At 39.7% G+C, this 26,768-nt stretch overlaps 1 protein-coding gene and 1 pseudogene across 1 annotated transcript in view; both read left to right on the forward strand.

Moving 5' to 3' along the window:
- The window catches only part of LOC132885950 (cell adhesion molecule DSCAM-like), a 172,694-nt gene that overhangs the window by 5,665 nt on the left and 140,261 nt on the right, over positions 1-26,768 (forward strand). Inside the window, exons 4-6 of the mRNA XM_060920484.1 lie at positions 13,227-13,562; positions 23,264-23,521; positions 24,218-24,466. Of these exons, the coding sequence (XP_060776467.1) occupies positions 13,227-13,562; positions 23,264-23,521; positions 24,218-24,466 (843 nt within the window). The remainder of the gene's footprint in view (positions 1-13,226; positions 13,563-23,263; positions 23,522-24,217; positions 24,467-26,768) is intronic.
- On the forward strand, positions 17,600-17,734 carry LOC132898051 (U2 spliceosomal RNA; annotated as a pseudogene).

The following is a 26,768-nucleotide window of genomic DNA, read 5'->3' on the forward strand; positions in this document are numbered from 1 at the left end:
AGTCTGTGGGGGTTTTGTTTTAATTTAATGTGTTTCCATTATTTTTTAGGGTTCAGATTTTGAGCTGTCAGTAACTGAGTCCCTGTTTGTTTAGTTTGACTCGTTGGCACCAACTTCATTCACAAGAATCATGTCTTTTGCAGAAGCCTCTGGCTTTTGTAATGTGTTTGCAGTATAATGATCAAATGTTAAATATAAATGTTTATTTTAGACATGTTTACATTAGAAACATTTATTAAAGCATTTAATGAACACAGTGAATCTATTGCTTCTGTTGTGAAGTGAAAAGCAGCTCTGACACCTTCATCATTTCATACCAACAGAAAAACCCAAAGCGACTGTGAGAGTGAATCCTCAGAGCTCCGTCTACACTGGAGACACCATCACTCTGAGCTGTGAGCTGCAGCAGGGGGCTGGATGGCAGTTTCTCTGGTACAAATATAATCAGGATTCGCAGTATGTGAGCACTGAAGTTAGAGACACCAACACACTCAGAGTGACAGTTGATACTGCAGGAGAAACCGTGTATCGGTGTCGAGCACGCAGGCGGAACGCACGGACAAACACAGACTACGACACAGACTACAGTAATAAAGTCAGGATTACAGCAAGAGGTACGTCATAAATTTTTAACATTTTAACAGGTTTGATGTTCGGAAGGGTGTGAATAAAAATATTGCACAATTATTGCATTTCCTTGTTTTTCTTTCATGTTTTAAATAATCTTGAAATAAGTTTTAAAAGGTAGGTGTTATTTGTGGTCAGTGAGGTCGAACAAGGCTCAGTAAAGTCAGTAAAACAGTTGAGTGTGTGTTTATCAGGGAGAGATTCACTCTCATATGTGAGATACAGACTGGTAGATACAGATGAAAACTTTTATTGAGCAAAATATAATTAATAATAATAATAATAATAATAATAATAATAATAATAATAATAATAATAATAATCCATTCAGTGATGAGAAGAATGAACACATTCCTAATCTCTTATAAAGGTGTTTATACCTGTATGGAAACAGAGAAGTGCAGAAATACTCACTATAACATTATTCCATGTAACTGTTGAATTCTGGATTCTGATTGGTCAAAAGGTGTTGATTAATTTTCTATAACAGCAGCTCTGACAGTGCACTTGTTACCGGGTCCCAGGGATGGGAAACCGCGGTAACAAATACATGACCTGTATAAAGCAGGTAAAGCAGAGGAATGAGGACCCAGTGCACCTTGTTTCTTTTCCAGATCGCTTCTCTGTCTGGGCTCACGCTAGCCGCTCGCATGTCCGCAAATTGCAAAGTTTTATTCCAATTCGCGAAAAGAAAATCATCTGTATTCGCATTTTATGCGAAAGTCATTTAAAGTTTAAGCAAAATCCATCAAACAATTGCGATTTCTCAAGATAAACAGTACCTTTCGGGGCCTGAATTTGGGCGCGGGATTGCGGGTATCGCGCATATATTTTTTTTAATTCCCACACCTTTAACGATTCTAATGCGAGAGATTCCCGCACACATTACTGCATTGCCTGACAACGTCAATCTAATAATGGATCAGTGTGAATGTGCGACCACCTTCTGTTCTCAAGGTTACTTGAATTTAACCCTCCTTTTACTGACTGACCCACCTCTCCCCTCGTAGCCTACTCAGAAAAAAAAAAAAACAGCAGACACAGACAGTTCACACACACACAGATACAGCGCGTGCACTCTTCCTCTCTCGGACTTTCGCTGTAAAACAAACCTGGACCGCTGGCTAAAACACACAAGTGCAGTGGCAGAAGTTTCCCCTGCTAAGAGAAAAACTCCTGAATCCGATGATGGTAATAGCAATGTGAGTGATATCGTTGAGAATACTGCTGAGAACACACAGGACGAGACAGCTAACATTAACGTCGACGTTGCAAAGGGGATTAGATCAGAGCATGGCTATAAGAAAAAAGTATTTACAAGGAAAAGCAAAGGACACTGATGCTGACAAAAGGGATGACCACTAGGAGAAAAGGTAGGAAAGACTACATATGTACAAGAATCCTGCACTCAGCAAAGATGAATTGTTCAGTGTTGAGAATTTGATTTTTTTTAAATTAAAGATGGCATATGACACAGGAGACAGGGCTATATGGTATAAGAGAATCCTGAAAAGTCAACAAAGACTGTTGTCATGTTAACGTTCTATATGTGGACTGAAACAAAGTTTGTAAATTCATTCAGTGTTAAGAACAGTTTGATAGTGTTTTCTTATTTTAATTGTAGACATTAAACAGAGGACAGGGATGATCAGATCAGACATGAGAATAGAAAAATGATATAAAAGTTGATAAAAAAAGATGATATAAAATGTTATAAAAGGAAAAAGCAAAGGTCACTGATTAAAGAGATGGCCACTAAAAGAAGAGACAAATAACACAAACATAGTTATAGTGCAGCGGTTAATTGCATATTTCACAAGAATCCTTCAAATGGTGACACAAGCATGAAATTCTCCACAAATATGCTTTAATGTCCTCTCTTTTAGAAAAGGGTCCTGGCCACGCCAAAAATTCAAGATGGCCGCCATTTTCCAAGATGGCTGCCCGAATGTGACAATTTTTTGTTATTTTCCCTCTTTTCTTAATTTAATTTTCCAAGTGAACCATGTTTATGCTCTTATATGCTAATTTTACAGATTTTGTTGTCTCTGATATAAATTTAAGAAGGTTAGCCTTCAATGTAGTCAGCTTTCAGAAACAAGGGAAAGAAGACTGCCTGGCAGACCTGGGATATCTTCCCAGAAGTCTCCCCTGTGTTCTCCAAACTGAGTCAGTACCCTCTCACAGTGCAACAGAGCGACCTTGACATCCTGGAGAAGTTTGTCATATTTATGTATGACAGATCCAGCACGGCTGCCACTGTAGATGAGGCGAGGCTCAAATTATTTGCCAGGAAACAACGACCTTATGAGGCCATCCTGCCAACAAAAGCCGCTCTTCTCCAACATACCAAGCGTGCTGCCTACCAGGCCGGTTGTGTGTGGGGCCAGGCAACCCTGTGTCAGCCTGAACCTGAGAGTCCTGCTGACTGGGGATGGCAGAAGTCTGGTGAACAGTGGCACGTTTTCTGGACGGCCAATGCTCCCATAGCCAAGAGCTGTGAGCAACTGACCAAATGTGGTTGCAAAACCAGCTGCCGTGGTAGATGCAAGTGCTTCAGGCTGGGCCTTGTGTGCACAGCACTCTGCTCCTGCAAATGTGAACTGTAGATAAATTTTGCCCATTGATTTTGTTTGTCTTTTGGTGGATGGCATGCGTTGTCAGACCATCACTTTTGGGATTATTGTGACTTCCTACAGCCTAAAGGTTTTTTATATAGTTGCAAATAAGTTAGAGTTAAGTTAGTCATAAGTGTTTAGAGTTGAGTGTGTGTTAGAGTTGAGTGTGTGTTAGAGTTGAGTGTGTTTTAGAGTTGAGTGTGTGTTAGAGTTGAGTGTGTTGTAGAGTTGAGTGTGTGTTAGAGTTGAGTGTGTGTTAGAGTTAAGTGTGTTTTAGAGTTAAGTGTTAGAGTTAAGTTAGTCATAAGTGTTTTATAGTTATAAGATATGTATAAGATTGTGTAACAGTATTACTAATGTAGATATTAAGATAACACTAGAGGGCAGTAACAGATACGAGATAAGATAACATAGAAGTTATAGATGTCACTGTAAGTAAAACAAATCGAATCCTGTTGCTTTCTTTTCAATGCAGTTCAATGCAATTAATTTTTTTTTTGTTGGATATCTTCGCTGATTGCGCATAATAGAACAACATTTTCTTCTCTTCTTTATTTTCTCTGGGGCTGGAGCCAGGTTCGCCTGGTTTGGTGGCCCCATGATAACTGGGCTGTGCCCAGTGCCACTGCTGGTCTGTGGCTGGATACGGAGCAGGCAGAGCTGGGCTCTCCTAGCTCCGATAGTTTAGGTTGGACTTGGAGGTCTTCTTTGTTTAAATCTTGAATGACATGGTAGATTGTGGGAAACAGTTCATGATCACAATCCCATGATTTAAAGTTCATTTAAATGGAAAAAGCATGTTTATTTCAACAGATATATGGTCTCGGTGTGAGATTGCCAGATACTGATGGCGGCCATCTTGAAAAAAGGTCGCCATCTTGAATTTTCACATGGCCAGGATCCTAATCTGAAAGAGTATATCCAGGAGGGTATCTGTGCAAAATTTCATGCTTGTGTCACCATTTGAAGGATTTTTTTAGTTATCTGCTCCACTATTAAGAGAATCCTGAAAAGTCAGCAGACTGGTTTAAGTTAGATTTTAAGTTAGACTTGTTGTGTCAATAAATTCATTGAGTGCTATTAAGAACAGACTGATTTTTTCTTTTTTTATAATTAAACGAAGCAGTGACACTTAAAGAATAGTGCATGAAGATGAGGAAGAAGCAGCTGTGTAAAGCAACACTAAGGAGGTTGTAAAATTAGCTTAACTAAAAGGCACACAACCTTCCAAACTCTTCCTAGAGCCTTACTCGCACTGCTAGAAAAAGGCTATTGGTGTTTGATGGCATAACAGTCAGTCAGCAATGTCATGCTGTAAAGGATCCCTTTCATTTTGTGGTGGTTTTCTACCCTCCACCCGAAACTGAACAGTCCATATCTTAGACGGCTGGTGGGAATAATACTTGCATTTATCCACCTTTTGTCTGACAATGCTATCCAAATTTGGAGATATCAAAATGAAGTCTACTAAAAAGGATACCTCAAATGGTGACAAAAGGTTACATACCTGTAGAGATCTTCAATCTGAGTAGTGGCAGAAGGTAAGACCTAAGCTATTTAAGCCCACAAGTAGCGTTCCCCACAAACTGTATAAATCCCCCCCAAACTGTAAATCCCCCCCATTTGAGTCACTGAGGGGGGGAATTACCCCCCATTCTGAAAAATGAAATTCAGGCCCTGCCTTTCGTGTCCATCTTCGATGTTTTGATTTATAACCAACGCCCCCCGAGTTTCGAAGCTTCTTATTGGTTGACCGCAAATGACGTCTTCCAATAGCATCGGACCTTACATATAAAATGATCAATTTCCGAGTTGCGCTGATAATGTCGCCAATTCTCGCTCATTAGTGAACAAGATTATAGCGAGGTTTGTTTAAAATAAATTATCCGACTTTACGTATGACAAAAACTTATCTAAAAAGTGAGATAACATTAGAATATTCTGTTAGCTTTCTCAGTTAGGGATAAAAACACGATATAACCATTCTAAAGACGTATTTTCTATATCAACCCTGACAGAACTTTGGAAGAACTCACAGATGAACCAGGATATATCGACCAAGTGTACCTTGTTTTCAGAGCGTTTTGACGCACATGGTTCAAAGTTTTGACTGCAAGTTTCACTTGAGAAATTAATGGTGAATATCGTTATATTTGGGTTATGAGATTAATTTACAAGAAACAACCATTGATTTTAACTCACTGAGCTCCCTTCATCCTACCCATAAAGACACCCCCCTCTCCCAAAACACACACACGGATCCCAATTATTGAGGTTTTTCACCTGACGTCACAGGGTCACGTGACGCCCCGGTGTCCGCCATTTTGAAGGTCAAGCTAGCTAATGTCAACAACATCATAGCTGGTATGTTACTGTAGCAATGTTTACGTTCAGTCATTTGGATGACTGTTAAAACCTTTCAGTCTCAAGTTTTTCCTTTACTGTATTTACTAGTTTACTGTAATTATGATCCGGCAGCTATTTACACCGGATCCAGTGTAAATAGCTGCCGGAGCGCGCTCCGGCTTGCTCCCCCTCAAATTAAGCAGCGCACTCCGGCTTGCTCCCGGAGTGCTCTGGCCGAGGTTCCGGAGCGCGCTCCGGCTTGCTCCCGGAGTGCTCCGGCCGAGGTTCCGGAGCGCGCTCCGGCTTGCTCCCGGAGTGCTCTGGCCGAGGTTCCTGAGCACGCTCCGGCTTGCTCCCGGAGTGCTCCGGCCGAGGTTCCGGAGCGCGCTCCGGCTTGCTCCCGGAGTGCTCCGGCCAAGGTTCCGGAGCACGCTCCGGCTTGCTCCCCCTCAAATTAAGCAGCGCGCTCCGGCTTGCTCCCGGAGCGCGCTGCTTAATTTGAGGGGGTGCAAGCCGGAGCGCGCTCCAGCAGCTATTTACACTGGATCCGGTGTAAATAGCTGCCGGATCATAATTACAGTAAACTAGTAAATACAGTAAAGGAAAAACTTGAGACTGAAAGGTTTTAACAGTCATCCAAATGACTGAACATAAACATTGCTACAGTAACATACCAGCTATGATGTTGTTGACATTAGCTAGTGCTAACAGCTAGCTGCTAGTGCACTGCTACAACACAGACACCGACCCTAATAATACAGTTCTTGGTCATTGCCTGGTAACAGCAAATTTATAACGGGCCATGTCTCAACAGACTAAGAAGTTATTTCAATGACATTTAATAACATGTTTTTCGTTTGTCGCCTTCCTCGCATTCAAACTGATTCGAGCCGTGATGTCCAAAATGGCAGCCTCACATGACTTGGTCACATGGGTGAAAAACCTCAATACACACACACATACCCACACAGGCCAGTCAGCATACTACAGAGGGTGACTAAGGGCCTCTGCATGCTCTTGCGACAAGGCTTTCGCAGACAGCTGTAATTTATCGTTGAACGGGGAGTAATAGGCGTGCACGATGTTATTCACCACCACAACGCAAGGGGGCGCGAAGTCGCTAGGAGTAGTTGGTGGGTGTGGTTAGTGGAGTGTTTATCCTCCGGTTACTTATAATGACTAGAACTGGAGTCGTATAGATGTACGTACTTCCTCACTTCCTCGATCAACCGCTCTTCGTGCTGCTCCATCTTCGCTCGTGTTTTTAAAAATGGCAGTCGTGAAAACAAAACAAACCGGGAAAGTAGGGAAGCAGAAGTGCGTGTACAGCAGATGTAGAGTGGACCAATCAGAGCCCTCTTGTCTGCGAGGCTTCTGCGGTGGTCACAATTTTTGGGAGGTGCATGCAGAGCGTCTGCGAAGGTGGGGGGGCTACACAGACACCATCTACGAGGACTGGGTTGTCAGCATAAATTGGCCTTAAGGGCTAAAAGGTGCATAGATAGCAAAGAATGCAAAGCACATCACACCAGATGTTAGATATAATTATAATGAAAAATATGGACTCCGTAAACCAGATTAAGCGGGTTAAATTAAACACACAATTTCATTACATATATACAGTTGATGAAATGATCAAAATAAGGGGATTCAGAAATAAATAAGCATGCTATGAACATAAATCAAGAACATGGAAAGACAAAGGCAGGAAACAAGCTTGCAAACACTATTGAAACACCAACAAACTACAATAACAATTCATTTTTCAATATTATGTCAGTGCAAGAAACATTTAGAAGTATAACAAATCTTGCTAAAAAAATTACTTTGCTAAAAAGAAAATTGTTCTTTTAGCATTTCTTGCTAAGCGAAATTGCAAATTGCTAAAGAAAAATTTGAGTCTTTAGCACTTTTCGCTAAAACAATTTGGGTCCTAGAGTGAGCACAGTCTGAATTTATCATAGATTATAAGTCACATAAGTACAACACATCTGTTTCCCTCATTTCAGTTTTATGGTGTTCAATTTCACATTTTCCCAATTCAGTCCTTTATCTCACTTAAATCAATACTTTGATCTCAATAACACATTTTCTCTCACCTTCTGTTTTCTAATCAACACTTATTTATAATTTAGATCAATAAACAGTTTCTGCAAATACATTACATTTCCCTTTCCCAGTATAAACTGGTTCAAAACACTATTTCCATGTAGTGTAATTTTACAGTAGTATATCAGACCCCTTTAAATACAGCAGACTCCAAACCTTGCTTCTGTAAAACAGCACTGAAATGTGTGACTAGCAAAGTGCTTGTGTTACAGTTTAAACTTATATTTACCAGGAAACAAGCGGGGAAACATTTGTAAACTGAAATATTTACATTTTAACAATAAGACATTCACAGTAAACACACACAAATCATAACTAGCTGGAAATGCATCATGTACAGGAGCTCTAATATCACTTATTCCCACTTTAACTAGTGCAACTGCAGTCGCGCTCAGCACAAAATGGCGTCCGCGCGTGCAAACTTTCCCACTTATTAATGTCGTTTAAACAGAAATAACTCATTAAAGCATGTCACAAACTCTACATGCACACTCACGCTAATATGGTCTGTTAGAATAACATAACATTTCATAGTGCATAGTGCCTGTATAAAGCAGAGGAATGAGGACACAGTGTGCCTTGTTTCCTTCCCAGATTGCTTCTGAGGAAACAGCGTCAGTTCCGCTCCCTTACTGTTCCCCGGAGCAACTAGTGACAACACAAACGTTCCGCCCCTCCCATTTCCAACATAAGCGAAGCGCGTCAAGGCAATATCTCATCTCATTATCTCTAGCCGCTCTATCCTTCTACAGGGTCGCAGGCAAGCTGGAGCCTATCCCAGCTGACTATGGGCGAAAGGCGGGGTACACCCTGGACAAGTTGCCAGGTCATCACAGGGCTGACACATAGACACAGACAACCATTCACACTCACACCTACGGTCAATTTAGAGTCACCAGTTAACCTAACCTGCATGTCTTTGGACTGTGGGGGAAACCGGAGCACCCGGAGGAAACCCACGCGGACAACATGCAAACTCCGCACAGAAAGGCCCTCGCCGGCCCCGGGGCTCGAACCCAGGACCTTCTTGCTGTGAGGCGACAGCGCTAACCACTACACCACCGTGCCGCCTCAAGGCAATATACGACTTCTAATTCAAAACATAAATGTATACATGAACAAAAATAATTATAATACTAATTAAAGAGTCTTACCACCTAAATGTGGTCACCCTATTTTAGGTGTGCCACACAGTCATCCTAATATGGTACTGTTTCTATAGTAACCGCTCATTCAGAGGAACTTGTATGGTGGATGCTTCACATAATCTAAGCCCAAAGATCTCATCTCATCTCATCTCATTATCTCTAGCCGCTTTATCCTTCTACAGGGTCGCAAAGAGATTAAAAACATGTAATTTAACAAAACTACAAAAAGTGTGTATAATTGTTGATATGGTGAAGTTTTCTGTTCAAAGATGTTTGATTAACTTTAATTGATGGAAGGAGTCTCCAGTGTCAGCACTTCGTAACAGTCAGAGCTAAAGCTGTAGCTTTAAGTTTTCTGAAAAGGACAGAGGAGTTCATGCTTTGCAGTTTATCTGTAATAGGACAAGCTGCTGTTTTTGCCTTATTAACTAAGAGAGAGAGAGAGAGAGAGAGAGAGAGAGAGAAAGAGAGAAATCAAGGCTGATGAGAAAATGCCTATTTTTAGCAGCAATTTAACGCATGTGAGAACAGGGACACACTTGTTTTGTCAGTGCTCCACAGCATTAAATGGTTGATTTGATTTATTTTATTTGGTATAAAAATCGGAGTATAACACATAAAGCACCATTGGTAATACAATAGTAAATAATGAGTTAAAAGTAGTACTGCAAAATTAATACCAAGGATAACTCAAAAGTCCATTACGGGACTTATTTCCATTGATGTCCTTCGTGAAAAAAATGACAAAAGTGTACAATGGATAAATAACATTATGATAATAATTTCAACAACAATATGTATATACAATGAGTGGTGAATGGTACCGATGGTGATAAAAATGAATTAGTAATTAAAAAAAAGTCACTTTTCCTAACTGTGATTAAAGTGACTTGTCAGCAGTTATGGTTTCTTACAGAAACATCTGATTTTACAAAGCCCTGGTTACAGAGTCACAGAGTAACTACAAAAGACCAAATACCCAGTCAGGAAAAATTACAAATAATTACTAATTACACCAAAATGTTAGATGAGTGGAACTACACATCTGAGTTTAAGTGATATATGCAACTAAATCAAAATAATTTCCAAGAATTTGCAAAAGTTGACATGAAATAAAATATCCTGATTCAGATGATATCTTATTTTTTCACACAAAATGGAACTGCTCACGGGCGGCACGGTGGTATCGTGGTTAGCACTGTCGCTTCACAGCAAGAAGGTCCTGGGTTCGAGCCCAGCGGCCGATGAGGGTCTTTCTGTGTGGAGTTTGCATGCTGTCTGTGTGGGTTTCCTCCGGGTGCTCCGGTTTCCCCCACAGTTCAAAGACATGCAGGTTAGGCTAATTGGTGGCTCTAAATTGACCATAGGTGTGAATGTGAATGGTTGTTTGTCTCTGGCCAAGTTTACATTAGACCGTATCTGTCTCGTTTTCTTCGCGGATGCACTGTCCGTTTACATTAAAACGCCTGGAAACGCCGGGAAACGGGAATCCGCCAGGGTCCACATATTCAATCCAGATCGTGTCTGGTCCGGTGCTGTGTAAACATTGAGAATACGCGGATACGCTGTGCTGAGCTCTAGCTGGCGTCGTCATTGGACAACGTCACTGTGACATCCACCTTCCTGATTCACTGGCGTTGGTCATGTGACGCAACTGCTGAAAAACGGCGCGGACTTCCACCTTGTATCACCTTTCATTAAAGAGTATAAAAGTATGAAAATACTGCAAATACTGATGCAAATACTGCCCATTGTGTAGTTATTATTGTCTTTAGGCTTGCCATCCTTCCACTTGCAAGTGGTAAGTGATATGCGCTGGGATCACACACACAGCAGCTCAGTCCCGAATCACTGCTTGTGCACTTCACTCGCGCGCTCTGTGAGCTGCGCAGGGCCGGAGTGCGCACCCTCCAGAGGGCACTCGCTGTTCAGGGCGGAGTGATTTGGAGCGCAGGATGCCTGCGGAGCCGAGCGTATCCGTGTATTGGTGTTGCTGTGTGCACGCAAATCGTGTATTGGTGTTGCTGTGTGCACACTAATCGTTTTAAAAACATTTAATCTGATGATCCGCTGATACGGTCTAATGTAAACCCCACCTCTGTGTACCCCGCCTCTTGCCCATAGTCAGCTGGGATAGGCTCCAGCTTGCCTGTGACCCTGTAGAACAGGATAAGTGGCTACAGATAATGGATGGATGGAACTGCTCACATCACGATCACCACTTATTGCTGATATAGCTGTTTTTGACAGCCCTGTTCTGCTTCCTTTTACCAGTGACAGAAACATGAGTGTGTAAGAATGAATCATAATGTACTGTATATGGTTCATAAAGACTACAGCCGACATTATCCAGTTCAGTTTGGAAACAGATGATACCTGTTCATAAATACATTGAAAATATTGTCAATTTTGTAGTTTATTAAAAAAAAAAATCTGTGTAAAGAATTTAGATGACAGATTTTCCATTGTTTTCCATTGTTTCCATTGTTGACTAATTTATCGTGATAGTTTCGACAATTTATTCTATTTCTCCAGTGAACTCAAACCCGACAGCTTCCATGAATCCTGATAAACAGGTGTTCAGTGGAGACGCCGTCACTCTGAGATGTGACATACAGGATGAAAGTGTCTCTAGCTGGCAGTACAGCTGGTATAAAGATCCTTCACACAGTCATGTCAGTAGTGAACAGGTGTACACAATCAGTGGTGTTAAAGACTACGTTCAGACTGCATCCTGAAACGACCCATATCCGATTTTTTTGCCCATATGCGACCTGTATCTGATTTGTTATTGACAATCTGAACGACACAGATCTGATTTTTTTCACATGCGACCCAGGCCGCTTGGATATGTGGTCCTAATTCCGATGCATATCCGTTATTTTCACATGCGACTGCAGTCTGACCGGACAGATCGCATTCATGCGACCTACACGTCATCAACAAGAGACAAACGTCACTATTCTGCGTTGGCTAATCCCGCCTCTTTGGTGGAAAACAACAACATTTGTACAGTTTTCAGAATTTAAATAGACTTTTATAGAATTGATCAAGCTAATGGTGGATTTGGTAGGGACCTGGATGTTGATCTGTTAGCCTGATTAAATAAAACAGTTTCTATAACTGATTTATAACTTAAACCATCCTGTATTACAAGATTATAAGATTGTTCTGGAAATTTCCAGTAATTTGACACCTTCGGTCTCATTAGTCTGCTGCCCACATTAATCAGATTATTGTGTGAGTTCCGCCGCCACCACAAAAACCACATCGCCAGGTCTCGCCTCATCTCCATGCTTTACTTGCAAACTTGAAGAGTGCGCTTTTTTTTGTTTACGTATTACTTAGATGTGCTTATTACGTGTCAATTTGCGCATGCGGGACACTTTTGGGTCGTTTTCCGTTCATATTGGAGATCGCATACAAGTCTCATATAATTGGTAATGTGAAAGGCTTAACAAAAAAATCGGATTTCACAACAAATCGGATATGGGTCGTTTCAGGTTGCAGTCTGAACGTAGTGTAAGTGACCCACACAGGTAACGACACCTGTAGAGGAGCAGAATCAGAATCAGAAAAACTTTTATTGCCAGGTATGTGGACACACACGAGGAATTTGACTCCGGTTTCACTTAGCTCTCATAGTACAAAACAGATAAAAAGCGTATACACACAAAAAAAAAAAAAAATTGGTGCAATAGGTGCATAGTCCAAAGTAATCCAGGTAGGTCAAGTATGAAATAGATAAATAAATATAAAGTATACAGTGTGCACAGAATGACCGTATGAGTGTGCAGATATTTTACAAGTGATATTACTGATATAAGAATCTGGATTTTAGCTGTTCATCACAGAAAGGATTTTCCCTTTTGGTGCAATATGGTGCATAGTGCAAAGATGAAATAGTAAATATAAATAAGTATAAATATAATATAAGTAACAGTGAGCACAGAATGATAGTATGAGTGTGCAGATATTTTTTGCAAGTGATATTACTGATATATGAATCCGGATTTTAGCTGTTCATCACAGAGACAGCCTGAGAGAAGAAACTATTCTTGTGTCTGGTTGTTTTTGCATATAGTGATCTATATCGCCTCCCTGAGGGGAGAAGTTTAAACAGTTTGTGACCAGGGTGCGATGGGTCCGCATCAGAGAGAGGAGGCTCACACTCATCACACTTCAGTGATGCTGTTACACTGGAAGGGGTGTGTGTGTGTGTGTGTGTGTGTGTGTGTGTGTGTGTGTGTGTGTGTGTGTGTGTGTGTGTAAGCTTGCTTTCGTGAGACATTAAAAATGTGCAATTGGTCATTCTTAGATTCCAATTGTTTATTCGATAAATTTACGATTTAACCATTTTGTGTTTCCTGTGTAACAGAGAGACCACCGCCAGTACTGCGTGTATCTCCACAGAGCTGGCTGACTGAAGGAGACTCAGTGACTCTAAGCTGTGAGGTTACAGGCTCCTCTACAGACTGGACATTCAGCTGGTACACAACTGTTCCCTACAGATCCGGATTAACTCAAATAACAAATATTCATGGCTATAACATGTCTGTGGAGCTCCTCTCAGACAGCAGCAGAGGATCTGGAGGCAAATACACTCTCAGTCCTGCTGCTCTGAATCACACAGGAGTTTATATGTGCAGAGGAGAGAGAGGAGAACCAGCCTTTCACACACAGTACAGCAATCCACAGCCTCTATGGATCACTGGTGAGGAAAATTAACAATGGGTTTGGGTTAAAGTTTCTAACTGCAAAGTTGAATTCTGGGTAAAATGTTCGATTTCTATTGCTGTTGGAATTTTGAGATGCTTTGTTGCTGCACACATTGTGTCTCCTATGTGTAAATGTTTTTGCCGAGATAAAATACATCCCGCATTTTACTATTCCGGAGATCACTGAAGCAAGTGAGCAACAATATCACATGACCACCGTAGGGCATGTTGGACCAACTTTTAACCAAAACAAGTCAGTGTGGGCAAACATGGCGGACTCGGCTCTCCTGCCAGCTAAAAGCCAGTGGAAATGAAAAGGAAAGCCTGCCTAGTGAGTGTACCTGCAAGATAGAGCAAGGTTAGATGAAGTGTCATTTTTCTGGACAGACAACTAAATCATTCTAGCTAGCATTTAGCTATCTTAGCCTTAGAACCCATGAGCTTGACTCCACGGTAGCGTGTATGGAGTTATACACCTAATGTTTTGATCTTACAGAGAAAGAAACAATAACACAAAAGCAGTAACAGAGAAAATACACTGACAGTCAATGAAAATGTCCAGGTGACATTTATGAAAATAATTTTATTCATAAGCTATGAAATCATGTACTAGAAGCTTACAGATCAATATACTGACATTTAACTCGAGATGAATAAACAAAAAATCACAATTGTTGTGAGCTTTGATAATGTACAGTCCGAACAAAATGGATACCCTGTAATTGGAAAGTTGCAGCTTCAGTACCGAGTATTGTCCCCACCAACAGCAATACAAGCCGTCAGTCTGCGACGCATACTGCATATCAAACGGCGAATCCTGTCTTGTGGAATGGCCTGCCACTCCTCTTGAAGAGCCTGGATCAGTTGACCTCTGTTCATGGGACGAGGAACACGGTTCTGGATCTGAACACCAAGGTGATCCCATAAATGCTCAATGGGATTGAGATCAGGTGAATACGCAGGCCATGGCAGGGTTTGGACATTCAATCGACGCCCAACTTCTGAAAAACTTAGGCCGGCTTGCACCATGCCGAGGGCCCGCCATCTGTCATCTGGATTTAACCGTGGCATCTTGGACATAAGGAATACAAAAGTCGGCTTTTTCATGGCCTTAATAAAGGCTATCCAACCCATCCTTTCAACCGTGTACAAATTTTTGTTTTTCTCCAAAACAGCACTTTGAGCTGATTCCTAAAGACCACTCCCTGAAGACTATTGAAAAATGTTTGGATTGAGGAGAACTCATTAATGACTTCTGTGCACGCTATTCAATAGAAACATCTCAAAACAAACATTTCCCCAACTCCGTATTGCATAATATGTTGAATTATTGACCTGGACTTTTTCATTGACTGCCAGTGTATATACAACCCCGATTCCAAAAAAGTTGGGACAAAGTACAAATTGTAAATAAAAACGGAATGGAATGATGTGGAAGTTTCAAAATTCCATATTTTATTCAGAATATAACATAAATGACATATCAAATGTTTAAACTGAGAAAATGTATCATTTAACCCTCATCCTACCATGCTATTTTACACCTTAATCTTACCATGTGGGGTCCGTTTGGACCCCAATACTTTTCTTTAAAATTAAAGCTTATAAAGACAAAATCACCAGATAAGTTTTGTTCAGAACATCTTGTATTAATAACAGCAATACACTAAAGGGCCCAAGGCATAAAGAACACACTTAACCTTCATCCTACCAGCCAATTTTACATACACAAACTACCAGGCGGGGTCCGTATGGACCCCAGGAGGGAATACCTTGAAATCAATGCAGTAAGAACCAATTCAATGCAGCAAACAGACATAACTTTATTGAAGAACAAAATCTGCTATGGCTGAATATCAATGATGTATTATAAATGCAATAACATTGCAATAATATTGCAATAACTAGCATACATGTAGCAAATTATAGCGCCACAAAAAAAATTGGCATTATATACATGATTTTTGCAGCTCATGCAGCTGTAAAACATTCTGGATTACAACTTAGGTCTTTTCTTACAGAATTTAAAACAAAAAAGTAATTGTAAAATAATTTAGGGCTTTTGTTTTGCAGCCTGTGCTTATTGCAGCACTGGGGTCCACACGGACCCCAAGAAGGAATGCCTTGGTAGTTTCATTATGGAACATAAAAGAAATAAAAGAAGTTAACTTTCAGTGTGCTATTCAATTATAAAATGAAAGACAGATAAACTTTACTCTGGGGTCCGGTTGGACCCCAGTAACAAATTAATTATACCTTCACAATGCAAAAAGCTGATCTTCCGGTGCTTTAGTGTTTTAATTAAGACACAAATTCCGACAAATTCATAAAACGGTGAGGCAGTATGTCACATATTTTTAAAATGGCAAACAAACATATAGGTGCGGGGTCCAGATGGACCCCACTTGGTAGGATGAAGGTTAAAGAGAAATTAGGTGATTTTAAATTTCATGACAACAACACATCTCAAAAAAGTTGGGACAAGGCCATGTTTACCACTGTGAGACATCCCCTTTTCTCTTTACAACAGTCTGTAAACGTCTGGGGACTGAAGAGACAAGTTGCTCAAGTTTAGGGATGGGAATGTTAACCCATTCTTGTCTAATGTAGGATTCTAGTTGCTCAACTGTCTTCTTTTTTGTTGTATCTTCCATTTTATGATGCGCCAAATGTTTTCTATGGGTGAAAGATCTGGACTGCAGGCTGGCCAGTTCAGTACCCAGACCCTTCTTCTATGCAGCCATGATGCTGTAATTGATGCAGTATGTGGTTTGGCATTGTTATGTTGGAAAATGCAAGGTCTTCCCTGAAAGAGATGTTGTCTGGATGGGAGCATATGTTGCTCTGGAACCTGGATATACCTTTCAGCATTGATGGTGTCTTTCCAGATGTGTAAGCTGCCCATGCCACACGCATGTGTTCACAGATAATGTTCTCTGGAAATATTCCTGAGCCCATTTTGTGATTTCCAATACAGAAGCATGCCTGTATGTGATGCAGTACCGTCTAAGGGCCCGAAGATCATGGGCACCCAGTATGGTTTTCCGGCCTTGACCCTTACGCACAGAGATTCTTCCAGATTATCTGAATCTTTTGATGATATTATGCACTGTAGATGATATGTTCAAACTCTTTGCAATTTTACACTGTCGAACTCCTTTCTGATATTGCTCCACTATTTGTCAGCACAGAATTAGGGGGATTGGTGATCCTCTTTCCATCTTTACTTCTGAGAGCTGCTGCCACTCCAACATGCTCTTTTTATACCCAGTCATGTTAATGACCTATTGCCAATTGACCTAATGAGTTGCAATTTGGTCCTCCAGCTGTTCCTTTTTTTGTACCGTTAACTTTTCCAGCCTCTTATTGCCCCTGTCCCAACTTTTTTGAGATGTGTTGCTGTCATGAAATTTCAAATGAGCCAATATTTGGCATGAAATTTCAAAATGTCTCACTTTCGACATTTGATATGTTGTCTATGTTCTATTGTGAATACAATATCAGTTTTTGAGATTTGTAAATTATTGCATTCCGTTTTTATTTACAATTTGTACTTTGTCCCAACTTTTTTGGAATCGGGGTTGTATTTGTATTTTGTTTCACGGATCTATTCATGAAGGTCAACCACAAATTACATCCCTGTGACTCAAAAGTCTCCGAGGTCGATGCAGAGTCACAATGTTTTCTGCGCGTCACCATCCTGGTGTGACACAGTTCCATAGTTATGATAATTAGCTAAAGCTCCCCACATTCGGCTGTTTCCTGTTTCTGTAGGGCCGTACTATTTACCTCAAGAGGGAGGAAAATGGTCCCATAAGAGAGAAAAGCGACCCTCAGGACATCAAAATGGTCACATCCCGTCAGCATGATATTGTTCTTGTGAGATGTAGAACAATGCCATGCATGGAAAAAAACTGAAAATTTCAGATCACTTTGCAGTCAGCACTGTTAAATAGAGTATGTTATGGTGGTGTGAATGTCAGTTGAGATTCATTCAACATTTATACATAAGTATAAGGCAGTTAAAGAACCCTTCACTTCTCGTCCTTTTGGCTAAGATCAAGTGTAGTATTTGTTCTTATCAGTTTAATATCTGATATGCTCTCTAAATGAGCAAGTTTTTGAGCGGCATGGTGGTGTTGTGTTTAGCACTGTCGCCTCACACCAAGAAGTTTCTGGGTTCGAGCCCAGTGGCCGATGGAGGGCCTTTCTGTGTGGAGTTTGCATGTGTCTGTGTGGGTTTCCTCCAGGTGCTCTGGTTTCCCCCACAGTTCAAAGGCATGCGGTAAGGTAAACATGGGGCAGCCTTGGGCTGAAGTGCCCTTGAGCAAGGTACCTAACCCAACCCCTAGCTGCTCCCCGGGTGCTGAAGTATGGCTGCCCACTGCTCTGTGTGTGTGTGCATGTATTCATTGCTTCAGATGGGTTAAATGCAGAGGATGAATTTCAGTGTGCTTGAGTGTGCATGTGGCAAATAAAGGCTTCTTCTTCTTCTTCTTCTGAATGCTGGTCGAGTTTGGTGACAAAAGCCATGTGCTGTCTTTTTGTTCCATCTCTGCTCCTCATTTTGTCATTGGTTTATTTTCCCTGATATAAAGAGGACGAAGGAGATGATTGAGGATCTATGGGCTGGAGGGTTTTATTATAAAATCCAGAAAGCCAGAGCAGGTCAACACTAGAGATGTAACTGAATATGAATATATTATTTAGAATGAACAGGGGTGGGTTTCCTGAAAGCCTCTTAAGGCCAAGAGAGTCTTAAATTACCTCATAAGAGCCATCGTCAAGCTAACATGGTTTTCCCGAACAACATCATTGTTTAAGTAGTCCTTTAGTTGTTCGAAATTTACGAGAGACCCAGACCACTCGTTCAAAACAAACAGCAACTCTCTCACAGCCGAATATACAGACTGCACATGCGCTGGAGAGGGACGCTCACAGTCAACGGGGGAAACTGGTGTTGAATCTGCTGCCCGTGGTAAATTATTTTTCTTGTAATCATTTTTCTTCACTTTCTGGTGCAAGTACATCCAGTTAATTATTAAATAAATAAGTAAAACTTTATGAATATATTTCAATATGTTATGGAATTACATATGCATATTGTCATGTCACATTGATGTCGCCACATTTTAATCAAATTTAACTCCATTAGGCGAGTGATTCACTAATTTAGTGTCATAAATGAGACACATTTCTGCACCTCTAGCATTGTGTGTGTGTGTGTGTGTGTGTGTGTGTGTGTGTGTGTGTGTGTGTGTGTGTGAGGGAAAGAGGTTTTGACCTGTGTGTAGTGTATACCAAAGGAGGTTGAATTGACCTTTTGATAGATAGATAGATAGATAGATAGATAGATAGATAGATAGATAGATAGATAGATAGATAGATAGATAGATAGATAGATAAGGAGGTCAATTTATATATAAGGGGTCAATACAACTTCCTTAGGTACACACTACACACAGGTCAAAACCTCTCTCTCTCTCTGTGCACTTATAAAGGAGATCATTGCCCACTATGCACTGTCAATAACAGTTGAAATAATCCTGACTGCATGATCGGGGGGTAACAGTAAAATGAGCGAGCACGGAGAACACATTTACTTAATTATTTAGCTTATTATTTGCTCATTCTTTTGTGTGAATATTTGTTCATTTAATTAAAAACATGCTTGGAATAAAAATACTGCCCAAAAACATAAAATAGTTTCATTAATTAATTACCACATTATATATGCAATGCTTCCAGATGATACTATATATTCTCTTATTTTAAACACTTTATATTTCATTAGATTTTGGTTAAAAACGAATGCTATGTGACCTTATCGACTGGATTTAGCAACTACTAATGCCTTCAGCAATGACAGTACAATTGCCTTTAGCAACTACTAATGCCTATATCAGGGACGCGCATTACAAAGATGCTCTTCAGATTCCTTCTTATGAGTGAGTTCGGGAAAACCATGTACAGAGACAATGTTCATTGCTTAAGAGTCTCTTAACTCGCTCTTTAGCTCTAAAGGGCAACATTACTGGAAAACCCACCCCTGATCATGTGTTTTTAACAGATACAAAGATGGAGACACAAGATTCTGGGGTTATTTTGTTTGTTTGCTTTCAGAAAACTTTTCAGAAAGACAGGCCCATAGTTAAAGCTTTTTTGCAGACACAGGTCCATATAACACATCATACAGTATAAATAGTATAATAAGGAAGTACAAAAATACAAAAAATGTGCAAATTACAAGATATACAGGCTATTGCATCAATGCCACCTTAGCCTAGAAGTGAATCTATAGCAGCTTTTCAACGGGCTGACTAGGGCTTCAATTATGTGGTTCTCTGACTTGTCCAGGCAACACATAAAACTAAACATCAGCTGTCTTAAGAGTGCCTCACAGGTAGGCACTCTACTGAACACAAACAATTGACTGGCACTATGCCACCTAGGGACAAAGCAGCAACCTCACTGTATCATTGTATGCTACCTTGAGCCTCTGCATACATGTCAACCTTTGGTCAATCAAACCTGTATAACCAACCTCCAAAATCCGTATTTCCCTTATAAAATCCATATAAGATGCAAATTAAAATAATTTACCTTAAATTTGAATGATAATTAACAATGATATATCCCAGTTACTTTTTATTCAATATTAATAACAATAAACCTTCAGAATGAATACAAAGCTCCAATGTTTGACAAAAACACAAACTGTTATCAGCGTAGTTACGAAGGAAATACTTCGTTGTTTGGAGACAGGTTTCACCGAGCGGCTATTATGCGCGAGACTTCATATTAGCCACAAAGTCAGGAAAATCTGTTCGTAAAATTACGTTATAATGACCAAATACAATGAAAAGTATTTTTCCAGTCTCACCTGTGAAAGGTAATCCCATGTGATCTCGTTTGGACGGTAAACCTGTTGGTACAGTTAAACGCAGCACATGAATGAGGCATCTTTATTCTTGGTTACTGTCTAGACGCTATACCAGAGACGGTTGAAGAATCTCCACTTTGCCACATCCAATATGGCGGCGAGGATGCCGTATGATTCTACGCAGAAGGCGGGGTCTATGTTTATATGTCTATGACTTCACGGTTGGCAGGATTCTCGCAATGCGGTGTGCGCATGATCAAAAGTGGAACGAAGTCTTGCTACCACAAGATAACGCGCAATTTCATAAGACTCTTTACTGGCTGTCTGTGCTGTACAGTACGTTTGTAAATGTTATGTGCTCTTTTATCATCATGGGAATTGATTATAGCTCTAAATAAATATTGAAGTTTTTTTTTAAAAATCCGTATAACTTTATTTATACGCCCGTATACTACGTTTATTGAATCAAATCCATATTAAATACGGACATTCCGTATAGGTTGACATGTATGCCTCTGCATTGTCTTTTTCTTATAGTTAGACCACAATTGGGCAGTATATAATGGTGTGATATAAGTTCTGAACAGGGAACACTTCACAGAGTGAGAACACATAGAAAACTTCCTAATAAGCATGTTAGCTTGAGAATAAATTTTACAACGCTGTCGATATAGGTCTTTGTCATCTGTCCAGTCATCAGATATGACATGACCTAGGTATTTAATTTCCTCACACACAGCAAGGGGACTGTCTGCCAAATAAAAGGTGGGAAAAGTTGATTTCCTATCCCCAGCACTTCTAACTATCATTATGTGGCTTTTCTTAGTGTTATACTTTGTCATGATCAAGTCCATACTGAGAGCACACCTTCAACATCTGCTGCAGCCCAGCACTATATGGACAAAGCAGGACCAAGTCATCTGCATAAGATGACTAACAGTAATGTTGCCCACAAGGCAACCAGTTTTTAACCTATTTAACTGATCTGATAATTCATCCATACAGACATTAAATAAAATAGGAGACAAAATTCCTCCTTGCCGCACACCATTACTGACACAGAATGGTGCAGATACCACATTGTCCCATTTAACCTGAAATGTTTGATGGGCATACCAAAACACTAAAATTCTCACTAAGAATTTAGGGACACCTCTATCTCGCAATTTTATAAATGGATAAAGCGGCTAGAGATAATGAGATGAGATTTTTCATGATTAATTCTATCAAATGCCTTTGATGCATCAATGAAACATAAAAATACAGATGAGTTCAGGCTTGTGTACTTAAATACAATCTCTTTAAGAGCATAGATACACAGGTCAGTTCCATGTTTTCTTTTAAAGCCAAACTGGTTGTCAGAAGTAAGAACATACATTTCTAGCTTTGTTAACAGTATTCTCTCCAGTACTTTAGACAAGATGCTGGCTAATGCAATAGGTCGATAATTGTCAATGCTATTCAGCTTACCCACCTTGTCTTTAAGCACAGGCACTAGTATTACAGACATAATGAAGTTGGGCAGGACCCCATGAACCAGACACCCAGTAAAGCACATGGAAAGCAAAGGGCAAAGCTTATAGCTGGCATATTTTAGATGTTCTGGAGTGATGCAGTCCATACCATAGGCTTTGTTGTTATCCAACATGTGAGTGGCATCACAGACATCTGCTGCCCTAACTATCATATCTGCAGAGAGACCAGTATGTTCATAATTGATTGTAACAGAATTACTTTTAATACAATTAAAAAGGTTACAGTAGTGCTCGCGCCAAAGCTCAGCTATTTTTTCTGGACTACTAACACCTTCAATGTCAGACAGTAGGGGAGTTTTATTGTTATTCATGGCTTTGACCTCTTTCCAGAATTCAGTAAGGTTGTTATTCTGTAGCTTTCAGGCAAGTGAGTCTCCTCTCATTGTGTTTTCATTTCTCTTAATAAAACGGAGTGCATACTTAAATCTAGCATTGGTGCATTTTTTCATATCTAGCAATACCCCTTGTCTAGGCCTACCTGCCTCTGACCAGAGTCTAACAGCCCTCCTTGCCTCAGCATACTGCTCAGCCACAAACTCATTCCACCCAGGTCTGATGTTAGGTACCTTACATTTACTTTTACAAAAGGGTTCACTGGAAGCATTGAGACATTTCACAATAACATAAATACTTCAGGTTTAAACACTAATAGAAACACAGATATGGATATTCAGAGGACCACACAGATACAGATGATGTCATGATGTTAGACTGTTATTAAACACAATACAAATATCAGAGCTGAAAAACAGGTAAGAGTCCAACACAGTAAAGTACAATATAAGACCAGAGGGAAAATCCAAAAGAGTAATCAAAAGCAAAGGGTCTGAACACAACAATGGCAATCACAAACTAAACATGGCTCTGAACTTTGCACCATGTAAATGTATGTGCGGGTTGAATGTAATCTACAATGAGGAAGTGATCTGGAGCTGTTGCGTTAGAGCTCAGCTCATACTGAGATGGTGGTGAGGAGGCATTGCCCTGCTGTCCTGTGTCTTTGATCATTTATTTTATTCCTTTGCAGCAATTGTAAGACTTTCCTGTGCTCCTCATCCCAGTTTTGATTTTGTCTCTTGGTTTTGACCTTTACCTTTTTGCAATGTTTATGATTATGGATTATCTGGGGTTAAATTTTTCTGTGTTATGACCCATGCTATGGACTGTGGCTTTAATTACTGGATTAATAAACAGAATTCTGAACACACATGCACTTACTGTATATCCTTATTGCATGCTGCACTGATTCTTATTTACATGACTCTCTTCTCTATTTAAGGTGAATCTCCTCCAGTCTCTCTGATCATCAATCCCAACAGAACTCAACACTTTACTAATGACTCTCTCTCACTGAGCTGTAACTCTACTGACCAGAGTCGTTCTACTGGATGGACAGTGAGACGATACACACACAGTGAGGGAGTGTTAGATTGTTCTCCATGTAAAATCAGCTCCCTCTCCACATCCTACACTGGAGTTTACTGGTGTCACTCTGAATCTGGAGAAAATAGGAATCCTGTTAACATCACAGTGCAAGGTGAGTCTTCATGCAGTGTGTTTATTATTAAAGGAAAAGGGAAATGTTTCATTACAGAATATTCAGAACTCTGAGTTTCCAACTGGGAAAAACTGTTCAAGAAGACAAAAAACAAACATATGAAATTTTTCTCTCAGTATTCCCTGTAATTTCTGTAATTCTGAGTATGGATATGTTTATGCTGTTACTTTCCAGACTGAGTACGAGTCCATGCTTACAGATACCCACACTGATAATGATAATGAAATGAGTATTTTATTGAGTATTAATCAATCAGGGATGTCACAAAGCATTTTATTTCTCTCTGTTTATGTTGACTGCTGCTGTGTGCAGTGAACTCATTGTGCTTGGTTTATGATTAATATGTTCTGGTATTAAAACAGTGTTTGTAATAGAGAGTGCAAGGTGGCAACCTGATTCATATCAGTGAGTTTGGTGATTTAGAAATGTGCTGTGAATTTCACCTTCACTCACAAGTAAAGTGTAGACGGTGTGGAGCGAGGGGAAAGGAAGTGTACATGGCTCAGTGCTGTCATGTGTGACAGTTTCTCTACACACTCTTCACTCTCACAGATAACTTTGTGCTGCCATAAATAATTGCATCTTCTGTTTGTATACAGATTATTTATACATTCAAAATCGATCAATGAGAGAAAATATTTATTTATTTTGTAAATGTGGTTTTCTGTGTTGTAGATGGTGATGTGATCCTGGAGAGTCCTGTCCATCCTGTGAGTGAGGGACATCCTCAGACTCTACGCTGTTTATATCGAAACCCGAAGCCCTCAAACCTCCAAGGTGATTTCTATAAAGATGGATCAGTCCTCCAGACACAGACTACAGGAGAGATGATCATCCATAAGGTCTCAAAGTCAGATGAAGGTTTCTACCACTGTAAACACCCAGAGAGAGGAGAGTCACTGAAAAGCTGGGTCTCAGTCAGATGTGAGAAACCTTTTAAATATTCACTTTAATACAACTGTGACACTGTGTTAAACACAGTATCTTTATATGGTGTGATTGATAGGGCTTAGTTTTTCTAAGTCTGTGTACAATATGCTGTTACACTTGTTCACACAGGTGTAAATTAATATTTTTTACTGCAGATTGAACTAAAACATACAAACATTTCAAGAATAAAACATTATTGTTATTATTATTTTATTCATTGTCAGGTCCATCATGTGGAGAAGCTCCATTCTCAGTGCTCATGCTGATCTGTAGTGTAGTGACGGCCTCTCCGTATCTGCTGGCGACCATCATTCTGCTGGTCAAATGTTACAGAGCTCGAGGTAAGAACTCTTTCAATATGTTTCACATCATGATCATACTAACTTTGAGTAGTCGAGAACATTTTCACTTTCACAAAAGTAGAAATTGTTTGACTCACTGTTTTCATTTTCAAAGCAAAAATCCAGACTTGAGTGTTAAAGCACTTGTCCAAAAATGCTCTTACAATAAGATTTAAACGTAAGTTTGATATAAAACACAGCACATCTGTTTCTGAGGGTGAATTTACACATGACAGATGCTTCAAGTGGAGTTACAGTTTCACTTCATTAATAAAGTATATTATGAACAAATAAAAAAAATAGTGCAGAAGAGTGTTTCATACACAGATGTCACTTTGCACATCACTGTCATTAATAAACATTAAAACAAACAAACACCCTTTAACCTATGTTTAAGATGAGATCAAATACAGTTTGGTTAATTTTCTGCCATAAACATCTGAAATAAACTATGAAATGATTCAAATGAATGTTTTAATGTCTTTCATAGCTCACACTGTTGAAGAGAGAATTGAGAATGCAGTCATAGAGGAGTGAGCAAAGTTCATCAATAAAAAGAGGATGCATTTACTGTAAAATAATTTCATCATGTCTTCTTCTTCAGGGTTTTCTGAGGATTTTAAAAGAATCCTGATTTGTCATTTTCCTGTTAATTTTAATAGCTGACTAAAGTCAGAGCGGTTGGTGAAAAGCCCAGTGATACTGGAGTTAAAATAAGTGAAGCTTTGTGTGTCTGCAAAATAAAAACAAGTGAATTGAGTGTTACCTGAAACATGGTGGGGAACTAACATTGTGTTTTGTGTTTTCTCAGTATTAGTTCTTCCACTACTGTATTTGTACTGCCGTGTTTTTCTATTTCTGTGTGAGATTAGCTCTAGATGAATTACAAGGAGTAGACTTACAATCTGTTAGATACTGTTATATTTTGTTTGACTTTTCAGCTGTGTGAAGTTTAATCGTAGTTGTGTGAGATTTGTGGATGAAATGATTTGATCAATTAAATAAATGCATCATCAATGCACTGAATTATTAACCTGCTCGCAATCATGTATCATATGAAGCAATACACTGAGAAAACTCTTGTGCCTTTGCCAATATCAGCATTTTTTACTATTTTTGTATTTTTATACAGTGATGTACTGGCATTAAAACATTTACTGAACCAAAATAATAATTTAAAAAAATTTCACCAAGACAATGTCTACTTTTATTTCAATTTCTTTTATTTCATGTTTTAAACCCCCTTCTGCTGCTGTATCATTGTCTTTTCATTGTCTTCAGTGAGAAATCATTTGATTTCTAATTAAAACAACATTTTATTAAAATATAAGGACTAAAAGGAATAAAAATATCAGGAAAGTTATTTCAAGACAACATATTGTCCATGTTATTTTCTGTTTAAGTCACCAATCAATCAAAGACACAACTGAGAAGAGGAGAAAGCTAAAACTTTAAAATTATCCTTGGCTACATACATATACACAAACTACTCCCTGAAGAATTCTACATTGCTGGAACCTCTTCTCATTTTGATATTTTATTTGTGCTGGTTTAGTAAAAAGATTCTTTTGAGTATGCCATCTGTTTGGTTTTCCCACCTTTTTCCCAACTGGGGTCATTGGCTGGGGCAGCCTCTGATGGAAAAGGTGGAACATGGACCCCCACTTTGATCCCAAAAGGTGACTCCCAGCATCTGCATTTGGGCACGGGTGCAATGCTTCATGAGGCTAGCAAACCAACCCCCTTATTAACCTACTGTTGCGAACATTAGATGACAAAAGACCTGGCCCACACTGGCACAGAAGCGGTCTTTGTTCACAAGGTAGCATACAGGCAGCTCTGAAGGGTGAGCTCCAGCGGGTCTCCCAGGATGATCTCTCCATCATGCATGGGGACATGAATGCCACAGTTGGCCCAGACTATATCAGTCTTGATATATCAGGCATCATCCTTTT

Source organism: Neoarius graeffei, chromosome 1, assembly GCF_027579695.1.
Source record: "Neoarius graeffei isolate fNeoGra1 chromosome 1, fNeoGra1.pri, whole genome shotgun sequence".
In the NCBI taxonomy this organism is placed as follows: domain Eukaryota; kingdom Metazoa; phylum Chordata; class Actinopteri; order Siluriformes; family Ariidae; genus Neoarius; species Neoarius graeffei.